Source organism: Xyrauchen texanus, chromosome 48, assembly GCF_025860055.1.
Source record: "Xyrauchen texanus isolate HMW12.3.18 chromosome 48, RBS_HiC_50CHRs, whole genome shotgun sequence".
NCBI classification, from domain to species: Eukaryota; Metazoa; Chordata; class Actinopteri; order Cypriniformes; family Catostomidae; genus Xyrauchen; species Xyrauchen texanus.
Genome location: NC_068323.1, coordinates 14409142 through 14422830, shown reverse-complemented (window position 1 = coordinate 14422830; position 13689 = coordinate 14409142). Strand labels below are relative to the sequence as shown.

Below are 13689 nucleotides of genomic sequence, written 5' to 3'. Positions count from 1 at the left end.
TTTCGTGGACACGCCTAAAAATCTATTGCCCTCTTGTGCCCTGAGGTTTGTAACCGCCAAAGCAACACAAGAGCACATGTAATGTATGTTCAACGGGACCTTGCGTTGGACAAGCGCTCGCATCTGCATTTACGTACTTGCATGAAGTATGTTTCGGTCCTTTAGTCATTGAATCAACGATCAAATAAAATCTTAACCTTTAAATTTGTATGTATATAGACCTACAAAGAGACTTTAGTAGATGTTTTATGCATTATAAGAACAAAGCAAGTCTATCATTACAGTTTGTCAGATACAGTTTTCAAAAAACTGATATTAAAAATAGCTTTACACATTTATCACAGATCTAGTAATCTGCTTAAATGATACTTAATGAAGACTCATGAGCTGATATAAACTCCACTTACAATGTGTGCTTAGAAGAAGGACTTTTTTTATAAAGTGCATTTCATGTAATGCTGCCAATCAAGAACGATATGCTGATAAATAACTTGTGTGTTCCTCATATCTACATTATTAATTTAGATCAACATCAATGCCAATAAAAACATGGATAAATGAGCATTGTTGAAAGCAACTTTGTAGTAATGAATGGAGCCATGTTGATTAGACTGTCTGACTGGCGGCCTGTTACATAAGGCTTGTTTCGACTCATGAAACTCACCTGTGATTGGCTGGATGGTCGCTCAGTCGGTCCAAAGTAACAAAATGCAAAGGATACCATAGACAAATCCATTTGGACCTGGTGTGGGTTTAGCTTGGGAAAGTGTGGGGGACCAAATCACCTTTTTTAAAGAGTGCGGGGGACGTGTCCTCCATGTCCCCTCTTGTTGCTATGCCCTTGGACAATGGGGAGACCAATCCATAGTTATAGATATTGCCATAATATATTTACTAATAAAATAAATAAAAAGTTGAATTTAATGAAATTTAACGATGAATGAAATAAATTGAAGTAAAAAAATAATTAATTAAATAAATAAAGAATCTGTAGATCTGTTTTGACATTATAAAACCGCTATTTGATTGTTCCAATAGTTCTGGAGAAATTTCTGTATTTGTTACTTATAACTCATCTAAAATGGTTTATTTTTATTTTAAACCATTTTTAATTTTTGGGAAACGTTCCTCTAAGGCCATTTCCATTCTCCACATCAATACTTCCAAGAATGGAAATTAACTAGGAACACCTGCATCGATACCCTACAATAAAGTAAAAATCAAGAGAATATATTTGTCGAATGAAATGAACTGTAGGCAGAGAACAAAACAATTAACAGGGGCTCTGCCATGTTCAAGCCCATATCCAGCCTCTCGTGGTAAGGCAGTCATTTGGCCAGTATTTCTGGTTATGCGCTGTTGTGTATGTTTATTCCAGCCAAGCCTGCAGTGTTCACCATCCAAGATGGCTGCGGGTGAGAGCAACAGCCGATCCTCGTGTCTAAACTTTTCTAATGTGGGGCCGCTGGGCAATGCACCACCGAGCAACAGCGCTCACTCCACGCCCGCAAGCAACGGGGGAGCAGCGGGTGCGACCGGGAGGATAAACCGGAGCGCGGGGAATGCGAACCCCCAATCGGGCCCGGAAAGCGGCGGAGGCGCCGAGTCTGCGGTGAGAAGCACGCCGGGCGCGCAGAACTCTTCCCGGCAGCCGGTCGGTCAGAGCGCCGGTGCGTCTGTTAGCGGAGCGACTTCTGGCGCTGCGTCAAACATGACGTCATCATCCTCCTCATCCTCCACCTCGACCGCATCCTCATCCGCCGATGCTCCCGCCGCCGCCTCGCTTCCCAGCAGCCCGGCATCGGTTTTGGTTTACCGAGAGCCGGTCTACAATTGGCAAGCGACAAAAAGTACAGTGAAAGAAAGGTTTGCATTTTTGTTTAACAACGAAGTGCTAAGTGACGTCCATTTTTTGGTTGGGAAGGGAATGGGAGTGCAGCGCATTCCAGCGCACAGGTAGGGATGAATAGCGGTATGTTTAATTTCTCTTGTACTGGAGTCATATTACTCTGTATATTGCAATAAACCAAGCTCATGATTATAGGTTGTACTGCTGATTGGACAAGACTCAAATTTAGGATATTATTGGACTTCAACTTTCATGATGAGATACAATGTCACCCTGCTGAAAAAAACAGCCTAAACTGGTTGGCTGGTCTTAGCTGGTCTAGATGGTCTTCCCAGCTCAAAATTGCCCCCAACCTCAGACTAGGCTGGGTGATCTTCTAAGACCAGCATAGCTTAGGCTGGTTTTATCTGGTTTGTTGTTGTTGTTTTTTTAGCAGTGACACTGTGGAATACTATATTTTTGTAAATTAACTATGGTAAATATGCATAATACAGGCAATAAATAATTTGCATGCTCTTATAGGGAAGGTTCACCCAAAAAATAAAAAACATTCTCTCATCGTTTACTCTCCATCATGCCATCCCAGATGTGTATGACTTTCTTTTTCTGCAGAACATAAATTAAGATTTTAAGAAGAATATTTCAGCTCTGTAGGTCATCACAATGCAAGTAAATGGTGGCCAGAACTTTGAAATTCCAAAAAGCACATAAAGGCAGCATAAAACACTTTAACTCTCAAGATCAATATACATTAGCACTGCACTTTATTAATCTTACACTGGACTGTCATAAATTATTTTCTCTTTACAATACAACCTATTGAATATTTTTTTATACAATTTATATACCTTTTTTATTCTATGTGTATTCTATATTATGTGTATTGTTTACTGTACATTGTATACTATTTTTGTGTCGTGTAATTATGTGTACATTATGAAAATTGTGTTGTGTAGTTTATTGTAAATTGGTATATGTCTCGTCACTGCCATGTCTGCTATGTTGCTCTGAACTGCACACAAGACTTTCACCCACTGTTGCACTTGTGCACATGGTTGTGTGACAATAAAGTGATTCGATTTGATAGAAGTAATCCATACGACTCCAGCTGATAAATACATGTCTTCAGAAGTGCTATTATAGATGGTGTGGGTGAGAAACATCAATATTTAAGTCCTTTTTTACTATCAATGTTCCTCTCTGCCCAGTAGGCCCTAGGTGAAGATATGCAAGATGAATGTGAATCACTAAAAACAAAAGAAGAAAGTGAAGATTTATATTAAAAAATAACTTAAATATTGATCTGTTTCTCACCCACACCTGCCATTTGATTTTGAAGATATAGATTTAACCACTAGAGTCGTATGGATTACTTTTATGATTCCTTATGTGCTTTTTGGAGTTTCAAAGTTTGTCACCATTCACTTGCATTGTATGGAGCTACAGAGCTGAAATATTCTTCTTAAAATCTTAATTTGTGTTCAGCCTAAGAAAGAAAGACATTTACACGTGGGATGGCATGAGGGGGAGTACACAATGAGAGAATTTTCATTTCTGGGTGAACTATCCCTTTAAATCTGATAGATACTTCCGGTCGATTAAAATCCCTGCTGAGAATAACAGCTAAAGCCAGCCTAAGCTGGTCTTCGCTGGTCACCCAGTTTGGTCAGTTGGCTGATATTAGAGAGATTTTGGGCACTTTTTAGATGGGAGACCAGCTTGGCCAGGCTGAGTGACCAGCTAAGACCAGCCAAGGCTGGTTTTAGCTGTTTTTCTTTTTCAGCAGGGTATACTGTATATCAGAAGGCATTTTTATTCGGCGAGGATATAAATCCATATTAGATCATCAAATGCCCGTATTTACAGTCCGCTCCCGTTACTCTCCGCAGATTTGCTCTCGCTGTGGGAAGTGCCGTGTTTGATGCCATGTTCAACGGTGGCATGGCCACAACGTCGACCGAAATTGAACTGCCAGATGTGGAACCGGCTGCATTTCTAGCCCTTCTCAAGTAAGAATGGGGCGCGTAGTGAGTGGCTGCATGCTTGTATGCTGCTCTTCAGTGTGTTGACCCCTGTTGTCATAATGTCCCTTTGCCATTTAACTGCAAAATGTCATCAGTCCCATGCAGAAATTTAACATAATAACTGTAATTTCTGCCAAAATACCTTGCAGTTACTGGTCCTGCTGTAAAATCTTTCTAAATGAATACAGCATATAATGCATATAATACAGCAGTGTAAGATGCCTTCGGATTCTTTGTCATTTTGTTACTTTTAAAAGGACTGCATGAAATTTTGGTAGATCATGTCTAGAGGAGAACCCGTGGGCTGGGCAAGTCTCTCCAGAATTGCATTTGTTGTTATTGGGTTGAGGGTTAGGTGTAGGGGTTTCTGTGGGACTCCAATTAAATAAAATGCCATTCTCGCTAGACTTTTCCCAGGGGGTTCCCTTCTCAAAAGACTGGAAACAATGGGTACCAATGTATCTATCTATGTAATGGTTATCTGTCTGTCTGTCTGTCTCTATCGGTCTATCTGTTTGTCTGTTGGTCTGCCATTTGTCTGTCTGTTCATATGTCTATCTATCTATCCATCTGACAAACAGTTTATTTATCTGTCTGTCGGCATGTCCATCTTTCAGTCTGGAATTGTCTTTTTTTTTCATCTTGTAAACGCAGATTTCTATACTCGGATGAAGTGCAAATTGGACCAGAGACCGTTATGACCACACTATACACAGCTAAAAAGTATGCAGTACCTGCACTCGAGGCCCACTGTGTCGAATTCTTGAAGAAAAATCTACGTGCTGACAATGCATTTATGTTGCTTACCCAGGTAATAATCACAGGAGTCCGATTTAACCCACTAAGCTAGTATTGAAAGTAGCACACAACCTTCGTTGCAAGTTCGTTCTCCAAAAATCCTGAATCCCCATAGTTGACAGCTCAATTTAAAATCCTTGCAAACAGCCTCAAGTTTTTGAGCTTTGTTTGTCATCTGCTTTGGTGTACAGTCTATTGTATATTCTTTGAAAACACAATTCCTTCCTTTCAGGCACGACTTTTTGATGAGCCCCAGCTGGCCAGTCTCTGCTTAGAAAATATCGACAAGAACACTGCTGATGCACTGGCTGCCGAGGGCTTCACAGATATCGACCTTGGTATTACTGTTTGAGACCCACTGAACTCAAGTATCAACTTCTCAAAAAATACAAATCTAAAACGCAAGTATTCTAAGTGATTGTTATTTGTTCGCTACTCTGTAGACACCCTCATGGCAGTCTTGGAGAGAGATACGTTGGGTTTACGGGAGGTGCGACTCTTTGGGTCAGCGGTTCGTTGGGCGGAAGCTGAGGCCCAAAGGCAACAGTTGCAGCCCACCCCAGAGAACAAACGCAGAGTGTTGGGCAAAGCACTTTCCTTAATCCGCTTCCCACTCATGACCATTGAGGAATTTGCTGCTGGTAATTTTCATTAAACCCTCCAATCTCTAAATTATTTAAATAAAAGTATAGGTATTATGGCATATTCTTATATTTATGTAACATAACCATACTAAAAACAGCCTAACAGACCAAGGTGGTAGCTGGTCGCACAGTCTGGCCTAGCTGGTTTTGGACACTTGATGCAGTGGGGCTAGCAAGACTAACTCAAGATGACCAGAAAACTACATTATGGTGGTTTAAGCAGTTTTTGTTCTCTGTCTGAGCATGTAGCAACTTTTTAGCAACCTATGTCCACAAAAATGTTTCAATTCATGCTTGAGGTATGAATGTAAGCAATTTACATGTTGTAGAATAAACCGGAAGGTAGATGTAGACCGATATATATATATATATACACTCACCTAAAGGATTATTAGGAACACCTGTTCAATTTCTCATTAATGCAATTATCTAATCAATCAATCACATGGCAGTTGCTTCAATGCATTTAGGGGTGTGGTCCTGGTCAAGACAATCTCCTGAACTCCAAACTGAATGTCAGAATGGGAAAAAGGTGATTTAAGCAATTTTGAGCGTGGCATGGTTGTTGGTGCCAGACGGGCCGGTCTGAGTATTTCACAATCTGCTCAGTTACTGGGATTTTCACGCACAACCATTTCTAGGGTTTACAAAGAATGGTGTGAAAAGGGAAAAACATCCAGTGAAAATGCCTTGTTGATGCTAGAGGTCAGAGGAGAATGGGCCGACTGATTCAAGCTGATAGAAGAGCAACTTTGCCTGAAATAACCACTCGTTACAACCGAGGTATGCAGCAAAGCCTTTGTGAAGCCACAACACGCACAACCTTGAGGCGGATGGACTACAACAGCAGAAGACCCCACCGGGTACCACTCATCTCCACTACAAATAGGAAAAAGAGGCTACAATTTGCAAGAGCTCACCAAAATTGGACAGTTGAAGACTGGAAAAATGTCGCCTGGTCTGATGAGTCTCGATTTCTGTTGAGACATTCAGATAGTAGAGTCAGAATTTAGCGTAAACAGAATGAGAACATGGATCCATCATGCCTTGTTACCACTGTGCAGGCTGGTGGTGGTGGTGTAATGGTGTGGGGGATGTTTTCTTGGCACACTTTAGGCCCCTTAGTGCCAATTGGGCATCGTTTAAATGCCACGGCCTAACTGAGCATTGTTTCTGACCATGTCCATCCCTTTATGGCCACCATGTACCCATCCTCTGATGGCTAATTCCAGCAGGATAATGCACCATGTCACAAAACTCGAATCATTTCAAATTGGTTTCTTGAACATGACAATGAGTTCACTGTACTAAAATGGCCCCCACAGTCACCAGATCTCAACCCAATAGAGCATCTTTGGGATGTGGTGGAACGGGAGCTTCATGCCCTGGATGTGCATCCCACAAATCTCCATCAACTGCAAGATGCTATCCTATCAATATGGGCCAACATTTCTAAAGAATGCTTTCAGCACCTTGTTGAATCAATGCCACGTAGAATTAAGGCAGTTCTGAAGGCGAAAGGGGGTCAAACACAGTATTAGTATGGTGTTCCTAATAATCCTTTAGGTGAGTGTATATATATATATATATATATATATATATCTCAATATAACCGATTAATCAATGCCGATAACTATCGGTTATGTGCAAAAATCTAAGCCGATAGTTGCCAATAATTGTTTTTTTATTCCTCATCAATAAGCCTCATCTGGTGATATACTGTATGTGTGTGTGTGTGTGTGTGTGTGTGTGTGTGTGATATATATATATATATATATATATATATATATATATATATAATATACACACAATATATAACTCTTTATCTGGTAAAGAGTACTAATATACAGGCTATTAAAAAAACGTAATTTGGTAAATACTTTCATATACATGAAGTTTTAGTCATGTGCACTGTAAAAGAGTCAAATCTCTGTCATTTTAAAATGAGAGTTCATGTGTATGTCAGGCTTGTTATGGTAAAAAGTCCCACACATTATGAAACAAATCTTATTTTTTTTCTGGTCATTATTGGGATTTTGGTTGCACAATAAACTGCTTTTGGGAATTTATTCATCTTGGACTTCAACGTAAGTATAGAATAAGAATGTTTTTTATTATTCTATAAATCGATTTTAAAAACTATTGGTTGATTAATCGGTTATCTTCCTTTTACAACACCTTAGTTATCGGTATCTGCAAAATCCACTGTCGGTCGACCTCTACGGGAAAGTCTCAAGTTTGTCTCAATGTTAAACATAGACCTTATATTATGCATAAACCAAAAACTGATTGTTACTTTAAAGGGGTCATGACATGAGAAACCAAATTTGCCTTGATCTTTTGGTATATAAGAGGTCTTTGTATCATTAAAACGTCCTGCAAGTTTAATATTTTAAGACGTCCTCCCCATTCTAAACGAATCATTTATTTAATCAAGCTCAAAATACAGCTCGTTCTGGATTCATGGTTAGAAGTGACGTGACGGTTAGAAGTGACGTACCAGCGTTTGCATATGACCGCCTCCAGCACAAGATAACTACGCTTTAAGCGCAAGACAACTACGCTCATTTCAGTATCGCCGTGCGCCTCACAAGTGTTCAGTCGATGGACAGCGAGCTCTGACAGAGACTACTTGTGCACAGGAAAATTACGATGCCACACAGATGTGCTGTTCCTGGCTGTGGTCAAACAAAACCTCTGAATAAGCTGCCGAAAGATCCAGACGTCAGGGAAAAATGGATGCAGTTTATTTTTTGCGGACGTTCCAGTCACGGCAGTGTTAACTTAAGCATTTGTTCTGTACATTTTAAGGATGACTGTTTTGAGAACAAATCTCAATATGATGCTGGCTTTGCCAGAAAACTGTTGCTCAAAGATAAGTCCGTGCCGACTATTCTGGGAACAACGACGACGCAAACTGTAAGTAATCTATTTTAAACTTTAAACTACTTTTTAAAGCGCAATTTCATTCATTATGAATAATCACTGTGTTTTTACTTAGTTTACTTGCATATTGTTCTGGCTGGGGCGTCAATAATTGATACATAGGCACTGACATTAGCCAATCATAACAGTGGGCGTTAACACTGAAGTCTTAAATGGAAAACGCCCCCAAAACAGACTGTTTGAATCAGAGGATGCGAAACAGGGTGGGAAAAGGTCATAAATCACTAGATTTTAAAAGTTTTTCTTAAAAAAAAATATATTAATACTATAATTGCACCTAAGGGAACATAATAATACAATAAAAAAACCCATGTCATGACCCCTTTAAACCTGTACAGAAAGTGCTCATTTGGTTTGTTGGTTTGATGATCCATTTTAATTGCCTATAAACTAGTGGTAGACAGATATATTGGTTTTACCGATTCATTTGTGCTGATAGTTGATAATAGATTCCGATAATTGTTGATTTCTTAAGCTGTGTCCCAAGTGACGCACGATGCACTTACAAAATATACTATCCACTCAGCCGTGTAGTATCGTACCAAATGGAATAAAAATAATTTTACTACATGGAAGCGTTCTCCATTTAATAGCTGATGGAAGTGATGTTTCAAGCGCACGTGATGTGTTCCCGCTAGCTTTAGTGCATTTGCCAACCTCAGTTCAACAGTTGTATCTTAAACAACGTACATATTCTCACAACTTGGGATGATGTACATTTGTAAGGTACTGTATCCGCTGAAGTTTTGTCAGCTGCTACATTCTTCATTATTTACAACTGTTTTGTCAGACCAGCAGCACAATGAGGTAACTCCACCCCTTCCGCTATGTATGGCAAGCCGTGTGCTTTGAGTGCATGAAGTGTCCAACATTCCACACTCCGTTTTGATGGTTGAAAAAGCAGATCATCCCCAAAAAAATATTTTGCTACATTTTCAGTGTTAACATACTACTCTCACTACTTACACTACAAAATGGCATAGAATAGCGCAGATGTGTGCAGTTTGGGACGCACGTTTATTTAAATTTGTCAAATGTCTTGGTTCTAAAGTATAACAGCAGCTTCTAGAAGTGAAAGAAATATAATAATTGAGACCTTGTGTGGATTTGCTGTCTATAAAGCTTTCATCATTGGCAATGTTTATCCATATTTTATTTTAATGAGATAATCAAGTGTTCTAGCAAGAGCATGCAAAGAAAAATGGAAATGTGCCAAGTCAGCACATAGATTGTGTCTCAAACTTCATATCTTGTGAATAATAATAAACCTTATAACTCTTTAAACCTCATCTATTGAAATATATATATTCAAAACCCTTCATCTAGTGAACTCAATAGGCTATAAAAAGCTTAATTGTCTTAATACTGAAACATAAAGAATTGTAATTGAGCCAAGTTTCTGTCATTACAAAATAAGAGTCCCTGTTTTGATTCAGGCTTGTTTATAGTTAAAAGTCCTACGTTATGCAATAAATCTATAATTCTGTGATTTTGTTTGAACAATAAACTGCTTCTGGGATTTTATTTATTTTGGACTCTTGTAGTCTCTCTGTGCCTGTCATAGTAAGAAAAGAATGAGAACATTTTGTAACATATACATATATTTTAAAATGATCGGACGTTTAATTGGTTATCGACATCTGCAAAATCCACTATCAGTCAGCCTCTACTATGAACATAATACTGTTTCTGATTACTTTTAGTGCCCAAAGCTGAGTGAACAAGTACCTTTTGTAATACCAGCTGTTCTCAAAATAGTCGTGCTGTATAGACGTCACTGTTGACAGTATATACTGAAAGGGTTGTGATCGCAGCCGCCAGCTTAACCTTGCTTTTATGTGTGCAACAGGACCAGCGCAGTCTGGTATACTTACAGACCGGGAGGTGGTCAGTTTGTTCCTGCATTTTACTGTCAATCCCAAACCCCATGTGGAGTTTATTGACCGGCCTCGCTGTTGCCTCCGGGGGAAGGAGTGCAGCATCACACGTTTTAGTCAGGTGGAGAGCCGCTGGGGCTACAGCGGAACCAGTGACCGCATCCGGTGAGCCTGTGTTTTGAAGCCATCGATTGAAAAAGTGCTGAGACTTTGATAGAGAGCATGCAGAGTTGATTCTAGACATTTTTTACTTGATGTATGTGAAGTGACTTGTAACAACTGTGAAAAACTATTTCTTTGAAATTCCTCACAGGTTTTCTGTAAACCGCAGAATATTTGTGGTGGGATTTGGGCTCTATGGGTCTATACATGGCCCAACTGACTATCAGGTCAACATTCAGGTGAGAACCAACCACTCTGAAGATCATCCATAATCATATTGGCATTGCTATAATAATTATTTAGTTTTGTGGTTAAAGTGTGACAGTGTCTTAGTGGTAATAATGAATATTGTTATACGTAGATCATACATACAGACAGCAACACTGTTCTGGGTCAGAATGATACTGGCTTCAGCTGTGATGGAACAGCCAGTACCTTCCGAGTCATGTTCAAGGAGCCTGTGGAAATTCTTCCCAGCGTCAACTACATTGCCTGCGCCACCCTTAAGGTAAAAGCCATCAATTTAAAGCAATGTTCCAGGTTCAACACAAGCTCACCTTTTTCTTTTTTTTTTTTTTTTGTGGCTCAGTTTGTAAAAACAGGCAAAAATTGCAGTTACTGTAATGCCAGAAACAATTTACACAAGTATGAGAATGCAGACGCGAGTGCTTGGCAAATGCATTGCCAACGCGTGGTCCGGTTAAACATAATTACCTTGCGATCTTGCATTACTGCCGTGGTAACAAACCTCAGTCCTGACACCTTTTGGAATGCAATGACTGCACAAACTTGAGCTTAGTCTGCATTCAAGTAGTCACGTAGAGTTTGAGATTTGTGTCACGTGTGTCTGACCGAAGTATACTTTGGGAAAAGGTATCCCAGAGAGTTTGAAAGAATTGTGCAACTAGTGGTTTTGTTAAAGGGCTTATATATTATTTAGTATATAAATGTGTTATTTGAGCTGTAACGATTTTTTTTTTGTTTTTACAAATTTAGAGATCACCAATCTTTCCATATCTTGCTTTTCCCTCTCCAAAATCAAGTTTGTGAATTTATTTTCTCATTCATATTCCATAAATTATAAATGAACCTTCGATGGTTGATGTTTTTGCAGGGACCAGACTCTCATTATGGGACCAAGGGGATGCGCAAAGTCACACACGAAGCCCCTGCCACGGGCACCAAGACCTGCTTTACATTCTGCTATGCTGCAGGCAACAATAACGGCACTTCCGTAGAGGATGGACAAATCCCAGATGTCATCTTCTACACATAATGACTGAGCAAAATCATCTCACGATTGAGGACTTGTTCATTGCATTTTGTGGCCAATTCACTGGTCTCCCTGTAGACTGGTGAACAAATACTGATCTCTCGTTTCTTAAAGGCTTTCATATCTGTACTAAGATTTGAGTATGAGAATTCAGTTCTTTTAAAGTGTACTTAGGGTACAATTTTTGTTTCCTCAAGTAGCACCTCGTAGTACAACCTTGATGTTGTGACCAGCCAATGTTATTGCTAGTTAATGAACAAGTTTAGGAACTCAGAGTCATTGCAATGATCTACTACAGGTACGTCTCAGAAACTAGAGTACTCTGGTGAGGGCAACATTCTTTCATTTGTCCGTTTGTGTGAATGTTGAAAATTGGTTTATGTTTGGTTCCACCTTTGGCCCTTGATTGTTAAATGATCATCAGTCCTTCAGCCCGCACTGATGCACTTCCAACCCAAGAGTAAATCCTCCAAGCAAGTCTTGGGAAAATACACTACATCCATATTAGTATGAGCGACTGTGAAGTCATTGTAAAATGGACTGTTATGTACCCATTATTAGTGGCCTGCACCCCTTGAAAGAGGTGAAACTCTATTTCCTTGAGGACAATGTTATTTGTTGGTGTTTATAAGTTGTTTTATTATAGTTGACCTTGTTAATGGAGCTAAACCACGAGAGCACTTGCATTCTAATGCCACTGTGTATAAAATCGCTTAAGGTATTGACTGCAGTGAAATACTGAACACATTTCTATGACGTTTCAGAATAATGTTTTCTTGAGATGTTGATCAAAGTTATATGGAAGAGAAACAGGAAACAGCTTCATGAATGTACCAATGCTTACCTTGTAAGCACTGTAAATATATCCTTGTCTTGTTTCTGTGTTTAATTAAAAGTCTGCACCCGTAGTTTGGGTCAATTTATGCAGCACTTCTAGTCTTGTACTAATAATTTGTGTTTTAATATGCATCAAATTTGGCTAATGAGCCTTATTCGGGATAGACTTGGTTGTACAGTCTTATTTCTTTTTTTGTATTTTAACCAGTTTCCAGTTTTGGCCACTGGAAAATGTTTGGAAAAAGACAGAGTCAAAGATATGTAAGCTGAACAATTGTCTCCAAGGTACACAAAAGCAACATGTTGTGTGTCCATCCCTCATAGCCTAATCTTTATTTAAGTTAAATATGGCATTTACCCTGACTATTCTGTGAATATATATATATATATATATATATATATATATGGGAAAAAACAAAGGCTGATTATTACAGGTGTGCAGTCGTTAAAGTTGTACACATTTTAAAGGGATGCGCATCATACATTTACTCATTTGGCAGACGCTTTTATCCAAAGCGACTTACAGTGCACTTATTCCAGGGACAATCCCCCCAGAGCAACCTGGAGTTAAGTGCCTTGTTCAAGGACACAATGGTGGTGGACGTGGGGATCAAACCAGCGACCCTCTGATTAACAGTTATGTGATTTAGCCCACTACACCACCACCACTCCAAGCTTGAATCACATCCATCATTCCTAGAATCACATCCATAGCTCTCTTGTGAGTGGACTCACATCTGCAATGGGAGAAAGGTGCCATCCGTGGTTCCTGGAAGGCTACTCAGCCTTACAAGCACCATGTGAACCAAAAATGTGTTTACGTGAGATTTGAAATCTGGGCCTAGCGCCATCTTTAATTTTTAATGGGAATGACAACGAGGCTGTGAGGGTCAGATTTACAGTCTCTTTCATCAATGGCACGAACTGTATAAAGCTCTAAATCACATCTGATTCTCCACAACGCATGTTGTCTAGAGTTCTTTGTTTACTGAAAGTTCTTGGACAGGTGTTTTGTCTGCGGAATTATCCAAAAACACTAAACTGCAGTGCAGCCCATTAAAGAGACTAAGTCTATCCCTCACAGACTTGTTGTCATTTCCATTAAAAGTTTTAAACCCATTCTAAAAACTGCTAAGAGCAACTTTTACTAAGGAATAGATGGAGAACAGTATACAAAAATTAAGGGTAAGTAAACACCGAGAATATTTAGTTCCTGAGATGGAACGCTTGTATTAAAATGGAACACCAAATATGGCGAGTGTAGAAAAGTCTCGCCTTA

At 39.4% G+C, this 13689-nt stretch overlaps 1 protein-coding gene across 3 annotated transcripts; it reads left to right on the top strand.

Moving 5' to 3' along the window:
• Nucleotides 1-1351: 1351 nt before the first annotated feature.
• Nucleotides 1352-12503, top strand: LOC127639437 (BTB/POZ domain-containing protein 2-like). Of its 3 annotated transcripts, none has more exons than XM_052121453.1 (9): nt 1352-1866; nt 3739-3858; nt 4528-4684; nt 4904-5009; nt 5115-5312; nt 10111-10303; nt 10452-10539; nt 10662-10808; nt 11415-12503. In XM_052121453.1, the coding sequence occupies exons 1-9, from the start codon at nt 1352-1354 to the stop codon at nt 11574-11576; spliced, it is 1686 nt and encodes a 561-aa protein (XP_051977413.1). In that variant the 3' UTR covers nt 11577-12503. The 3 variants fall into 3 exon arrangements, with proteins under 3 accessions (XP_051977413.1, XP_051977412.1, XP_051977414.1); XM_052121452.1 differs by having other exon boundaries at nt 1352-1956; XM_052121454.1 differs by lacking the exon at nt 3739-3858 and having other exon boundaries at nt 1388-1866.
• The last annotated feature ends 1186 nt before the right edge of the window (nt 12504-13689 follow it).

Excerpts from the sequence above, each read along its gene's own strand:
- LOC127639437 (XM_052121452.1), top strand. The coding sequence starts at position 1,352 with ATGCGCTGTTGTGTATGTTTATTCCAGCCAAGCCTGCAGTGTTCACCA. Across the intron at positions 1,957-3,738 it reads CAGCGCATTCCAGCGCACAG|ATTTGCTCTCGCTGTGGGAA; the intron begins GTAGGGATGAAT and ends TACTCTCCGCAG. Across the intron at positions 3,859-4,527 it reads GCATTTCTAGCCCTTCTCAA|ATTTCTATACTCGGATGAAG; the intron begins GTAAGAATGGGG and ends TTGTAAACGCAG.